We start from the raw sequence: 7,066 nt of genomic DNA on the forward strand, positions 1-7,066 counted from the left end.
CCAATAAGGTTCATGTTTGGACAGCAGCAGCATTGGTTCTCAGTAGCTTTCAGCCTCTGGGTACCATAGCAGTGAGGCATAATAGCTTTAAAATATGTTAATGAGGCATGTATGGCTCTCAGCATGGATGTGTTTTCCAGGTATATATAATCAATGAGTCATGCCTGTTGGACATAGGAAGGACCTGTTAGGTCACTCATTACACTCCCTGCCCGTGCAGTTTGATTCCCTAGGGTGCCACAGCTACTGAATTTACCCGAATCCAAGAAAACTTTGAATTTAAGATGACCCCCAAATAATTAGATTCTATAAATGGAAAATTAATACATTTGTTATAATTTTCCATGTATAGAATTTAATTATTGGAGGGTTATCTTAAATTTATCCCCACCACTGCTGCTGTGGGGAAAGCAATGGCAGGGGGATGGGGAGTTGGGGAGTCGAGCAGCCTGACCCCTGACCCTTGCGCCCTGCCACCTGTGCCCCCCGCACTGCCTGCACCTTCTGGCAATTACTCCCCTCCTACCCCTCCTTGGCTGCTGCTGCTTGGCCCAGAGTTGGAGCTGCAACTGAGGGTTAGTCCATCCTGGAGCATGGAGTACATGGTGGCTCTGGTCCCCAGCTGGCCAGGCAGCAGTGGCTGTGGCAGCAGCCACTCTGGGACTGGGCTGGAGCTTCAGCTAAGACTGGGGCCAGAGCTGTTGCCACTGCTGCCTGGCTGGGCAGGGGCTGGAGCCACCATGTGCTCCATGCTCTGTGCTGGAACTGGAGGTGGAGCCAGAGCCTGAGGGTAAGAGGCAGCAGTGGTGGGGCAGGCAGCGGGTGGGTACAGAAGAGGCAGAAGGAGACGTGGGGGCAGTGGCTCTGACTCTGACCCTGAACCTGATTTGGGGCCAGAGTTGGAGCCCGAGCCGCTGCAGCTGCATGACCCCGCTGTCTGACCCCTACCTTGTACTCAAATTTAAGATAAGAGGCTTTTCACTCCTTGTGAATGGGGGGACTCTTGTCTTGGGTTCAAGTAAATATGGTAGTACTGAATGACCGAAGTGGTAGGGCTTCTTCCTTTGAAGGAACTCCATCAGCCTAACATACAATTCAAAGGTAGTCTTCCCAGGACAGTTACTGCTTTGACCACATTTTCCTGCTCTTTGTATCCCTCTACACTATCAAATATAAGCAACCTGTCTTCATTTTCAAATTATCTTCATGCCCTGTATGTCCTCCTACACATCTGTCTTATCAATATGTTGTTTCTAGCTTCTGCTCCGACACTTGGACCAGCCATCACTTCCTACCTGTTACATTTTCAGACAAGTGCCTCTGTGCTGCTGCATGGAAGAGGAATTCCTTTTATAAACATCCTTGCTGTGCTCCTTCACTCTCTCACAGTGCCAACAAAATGATTGACAGTGGCAAGGCACCTGGTGTCTGGAGATCAGTACTGATCATGCTAACCTGTATTTGCCTCATTCTTTTTTTCATGTGCTCCCCTTCTGTCTGCCCTGCATCATTTAGTCTCCAGTCCTGGATTGTAAGCTGTTTGTGCCAGAGGCTATCTTTTGGTTCTGTGTTTTTAATGTTATTTATTTATTTACAGGACCTACACAAGTGGAGTATTGCACCAAGAGTGGGACATCTAAGATGTTATTGCAATACAAATCATACTAATGAGAGGGAGCGGGCTGTGATGTTACCTTTCATATTCTGATTTTTATTTAATTTGGATAATTAGGAGAGATGTGGGAAATTTTAAAGAGGTCAAGCAGATTAACCTGGAAGATGCTCTGAGAAACAAAGAGATCCAAGCAGCCATCATCAGCACAGACAACAAAAACCATGAAGAGAGCGTCAGGTACATACTTCTCTCCTTTGCTTATTGCTTCTTTAGTAATAGAGTTATATGTAGGGGCGATAAAATATGCATTGTCAAAGGATGAAGCAACATCTAAACATAATCCTTTTGTTAGCACTGTAACAAAAACTCCCACCCTCTCCAAATAAATGTGACTATGAGGTTTAAACCTTCCAAGGTAAGAGGACAAAGGCACCTCCTGTTGTGTCTATGCACAGGTGCTAGTCTTGTTGGATTTGCATATGTCTAGTTGAAATAAAAGAAGTGGATTTGTGTTCTTGAGTTCCTGTAATTCCCAAACCCTGTTCATTCCTTCTGTTCTCATCCAGTCCATTTTGTTCCTAGTATTTTGTATTTCTGTTGCAATGGTCTCTAGCAACTTGAGCCCCCAAATGTCCTTGTGAGGTAGGGAGGTAACATTTTCATTATACAGATGGGTAGAGGAAGACATGGAGACACTCATGGTCTGATCCAGAAAAGCACTTGGGTACCAAGCTAAACTTAGACATCTAATTTCAAAACTGCAATCCTGGATATTGGAAAAAATAAATAAACAGCAGAAACCATAACCCAGGTCTCCCTGCTCCCAAGCAAGTGCCCTTATCAATCACCTAAAGTGTCTTGCTGTCTGTTTTTTTACTTAATGTATTTTGAGCTCTTTTCCGCAGAGCGGAATAACTTTAACAAATGCGGTGGAGAAATCCCTTTACTCCAGAATAGGCTCTGGCCTAGTGGTTAAGGCACTTGATAGGGAGGTAGGTTTGAATTCCCTCCAGCAGAGAAGGAAAATGAGCTCAGATCTCCCATGTCATGTCTGGGTGCTGACTGATTATTGTATGAAAGAAAGAGGCAGTGCCCCTCCCACTACCCTGTTCCCATGCCTGGAAAGAAGACCAGCCCCTGCTCAGTGTTTGAAAGAGCAGCTGAAGGCATCTAACTGTAGTAGAAATTTCCAGGCTGTGAATCCCAAGTGGATGGAAGAGCTTGCATATAGCACTGAGTCAGGTGTCCCATCGTGGGAGATGGATGAGGTTTAAGACACAGCTGCATCTTCAGCATTTTTTTATTGCTTAACTTTAGGCCAGTGGTTCTCAACCTTTTTAGATTCATGGCACCCTTTGGAAAATGCCAGCTTTTGGTTTTCACTCATTTTTTGACTGCAGAAAAATAATAGAGCAATTTTTTGCACACCTAACCGTACTAACATTTTGTGGAGTCTAATGGGACCCTTGAAAAGATCTCAAGGTACCCAAGGGTGCCACAGTGCTAAGGCTGAGAATCTTTGCTCTTGGCTCTTACTTTTTCCACTTGATGGTGATTTAGGACCCCATTTTAAGATGTCTAAGCTACACAGTGCATGAGAGAGTTGCACACAGAAAATAATCCAGAACTCTATGTTAGGGTTCTTTGTCTCCAGTCCTAGTATGTTTCTTATCCTGTCCTCAAGGGGTCTGATGGCCACTAGCATCAGAAGATTTATGGGGGAGAGAGCAATTTTTTGGTCTGATTTGAAGACTTTCTACTCTTTTTATCTATCTTGTTTCAGAATGTTTCTGGAGGCTGGGATGCACGTCCTGGTTGAGTATCCCATGGCACTGTCTGCTAAGGCAGCCCATGACCTCTGGGAGTTGGCTGAGCAGAAAGGTAATGACACTTTAATATTCAAGGTGTTAAAGGTGAAACTAGATTTTTTAAAATGACAATTATCTGTATCATGGTAGCTCCTCAAACTTGCAAATAGGGAGCAGGGCCCCCTTGTATCAGTCATCGTAGAAACCAAAAAGCAAAGGACAGAGCCTGCTCTGGAGAACTTCCAGTGCAGGATTTGGAGAATATGCAACAGGTGAATAAACAGAGAACTAGAGAGAGCAAGATGCTGACCAAGATGGGTGCATTAACATTCATAGCAGATTCACTACTGGCTGACACGAACACAAAGAATGTAACTGGACAACTGTATCCATCCATAGTAATTAAAAACAGTTATGAACCAAAACATAAGCCCTATCAGTAACTCTGGGATTTGTGTCCTCCCCTTCCCCCAAGACTTTCCTTCCCCTGGAAATAGAACCATAAACAATACCTCTCTTGGCTGTGGTTGATATTACACAAGCCTCTCTGCCTATGTATGCATCATACATTTATTCCTTTATGAGTTATCATAGTATCTGTGTTTGAGAAAAGAATCCATTTCTAAGCAACACCTTCTTCTTTCTGTTACGTATACAGCCTTAGTCATAAATGCTGACAGCACGGCTGAGGGGTGGTTGTTGGCAGCCCAGCTGAGATTAGATTAAAGGTATTGTGGAGGTGGCCCCATTTGCACTGCAAGAAGGGGTGCAATGCTAGTCAGGAGCAGAGCTCAAACCCTTGGACAGGGTGCAGTGTACCCCTGCAGACTCACTCCTTTGTAATCCTTCTTCAGGTATTTATGTGCTAAAAGTCTGGAGCTTAGCATTTCACATACCTCTACCTCCTGAGTACTCACAAGGAAGTGGCCCAATGCAATGCCATGCAGAGATACCTAAGCTAGCTCTGAATATGCTTGTTCTAGAACCAGAAATGATAAAGATGGATTTGTTCAGTTCTTTGCCTGGGATAATCCATTCTACCAGTGTCTCGTGTTGTACAAATGTAGCCATACTCTGTCTCATTCTGGAGCTAGTTCATGCAGAGTTGGGGTATCTCTGCAAGGTGCTGCCTTGAGCCTTATAGATATACCCTTACTGTTGTGCTAATAACTGCATTAGTTCCAGTTAAGCAGAACTTAATACCTGTTCAGTCATAACAGCAGTTCCTATTGTTACACTAAATTGATTCTCTTGAAGGCATCCCAATGAATGTGTCTTGAATAAGGGCCAAATTTTGAGGCATGGTGGGTAGCAAGTTACTCCAGAAGTAGTCTCACTGCTAGCAGTGTAGCAAGGAACTCCCTGATGTGCTATTACAATCTGGTTGTAAATAATATATTTATACCTTTATTAAATGTATCATTTATATGGGAGGGTGGCAAGAGAGAGGGTCAAGACTTTACACAAACTTTTCTTTGAACATGAGTGTCTCCACTGCACATTGGTTTAATTCACATGATCCACATTAAAATCCATGTCTAAAAGGTTGCTGTTTATGTGGATAACTCATATGTTGCTCCTGAGAACAGTGAATTCAAACTGAATTCCTGGTATAATGGCTGACAGTCTTTCTTGGCACCATTCTGTCAACTGTGCTTAGGCTATTTGTGCAAAATTTTCTCACACTGTTGAGTGCTAAAGGTTTTACTGCCTACTTATGGATTTGGATTCAAGCTGAAAGCTTTTAGTAATCCTATTTGATCCTCATTTCCTCAACAACAGGTAAAGTCCTCCATGTGGAGCACATTGAACTTATGACAGAAGAGTACAAGCAGCTGAAAAAGGAGGTAGCTGGGAAGGAACTTGTCAAGGGAGTCCTACATTTCACAGGTCAGTTATTAAAGACTGCATTTCCTGAGAAAGTGGCAGTCCAAGGCCAGCCACTTTAGTCATTATTCATTCACTTCTGTGGAGGTTGAAGCCATGCAACCAGGACCCATATATTACATTCTAGCTCTGGATGCTCGCCTGAAATTATAGAGGCCTTCAAAACCCTCTCCCTTAACAGTTGCCTATATGGAGGAGAGGCTCTATGTTCCATTAATCTCTCCCAAATATGTTTGGAGGCATCTCCTCCACTTTTTCTATATTGGGTTATGAGTTCGCAAAGAGATGGGACAATATTTGTATGTTGGTATAAGGGAAATTACTCCCCTAGAGCCCCCTCATCTTCACTTGAGCTCCACAGAGCATAGAGAGCTCTAAGGAATTGCCCCACTCTTTAGTGAGGAACCCTCAGGCTCTTCTCCTTGTAAGACAGATTTGAAGTTTCATTTTTCCCAGCTCTGTGAACCCCCACCCAAGGAACCAACGTATCCCTGGAGTTCTATTCTACATTAATTGCATCTTTTTTCCATCTTTCTGTCTACCTTCTGATGGGGGCTTGGCATGGAAATAGAGTTCTTTTGTTCTGTTCTCTTCCTTTTTTTACCCACAGTGCTACTCAAAATGGGATAGAGTTATAGACCATGCCTGCATTAGAACAAAAGAGTTGATGCATTTGAGAGATCACAGAGAGGTTTAAAAGATTCTGTTTGATAGGATCTAACCTTTAACAATAGAAAGACAGCAGCTGACCTTCATGGGACCGATTTAAGTGGAATCCTGAGTGATGAGGTTCCTACTACAGACTGGACTCTGTCTGATGTCTCGCTGTCTGGCCCATACACATCTTCTGCCCTTGCTATTACAATCTGTGCTGCTGATTTAAGGCACCTTTCTCAAGATGCTCCGTTTTTATTTCTATAGGTGGTCCCCTGGATGAAAAGCGATCAGGCTTCCCCTCTTTTAATGGAATTGCCCGCCTTACTTGGCTAATTGATCTCTTCGGGGACCTTACTGTCACCTCAGCCACCAGAGAGGAACAGAAAGAAAAGGACTATTCCAAAATGATAGCCCATTTTGAGACTGCAAACAAGAAGTGAGTAACATATTGACATGGGAGTGGATTAGCCAGGTTGTATAGGCAGAAGGCAAGGCAGGGTGGCACCTCAGAGACTAACTTGTTCAGAGAGGCATGGGCTTCTGTAAGCTAGCATTAGATGAAGTTGTAGCTGTCACCTATGAAAGCTCATGTCTCTCTGAATCTGTTAGTCTCTGAGGTGCTATCCTGTCCTGCCTTCTGCTTGACTTCTGACTAACATGGCTAACTACCTTCCTACCTATGATGTACAGCTATCTTCAGCAGGAACTCTTCTGTACCTTTTCCTCTCTTAAATTGTTTTGTAACACTCTATTAAAATAAGGAAAGGAAGAATGAAATGGATAAAAACACAATGAAAAAGAACTCTCTGCAAGGGACACAAGCTTAAGAAGTGCAGTCTGTAGGGTTTGTGCTAACAAGCGCTGCTGTCAGACAGTATCCATCTAAGAAAAAGAGGTCCTGAGAGAGGCTCTGTTGTCAGAAGTAAAGGACTGGACCCATGATGTATGTTAGCATTTGAGAACCTAAGACTTTACTTTCATATTCAGAAAAAGTTTTGAGATCCAGAATGGAGCACCAGAAAATCTTGCACTGAGCACAGCAGGGTAGATACTTAGAAAGTGGCTCCCAATTTTTGAGAGGTCATGGGCTGCTAACTGG

The 7,066-nt window shown here is 43.6% G+C and overlaps 1 protein-coding gene across 1 annotated transcript in view; it reads left to right on the forward strand.

The window, feature by feature from the left end:
• The window catches only part of BLVRA (biliverdin reductase A), a 48,370-nt gene that overhangs the window by 29,165 nt on the left and 12,139 nt on the right, over positions 1–7,066 (forward strand). Inside the window, exons 4-7 of the mRNA XM_019509103.1 lie at positions 1,733–1,852; positions 3,399–3,496; positions 5,206–5,313; positions 6,232–6,403. Of these exons, the coding sequence (XP_019364648.1) occupies positions 1,733–1,852; positions 3,399–3,496; positions 5,206–5,313; positions 6,232–6,403 (498 nt within the window). The remainder of the gene's footprint in view (positions 1–1,732; positions 1,853–3,398; positions 3,497–5,205; positions 5,314–6,231; positions 6,404–7,066) is intronic.

Source organism: Gavialis gangeticus, unplaced genomic scaffold (assembly GCF_001723915.1).
Source record: "Gavialis gangeticus isolate Ggan-Ray unplaced genomic scaffold, GavGan_comp1, whole genome shotgun sequence".
In the NCBI taxonomy this organism is placed as follows: Eukaryota; Metazoa; Chordata; order Crocodylia; family Gavialidae; genus Gavialis; species Gavialis gangeticus.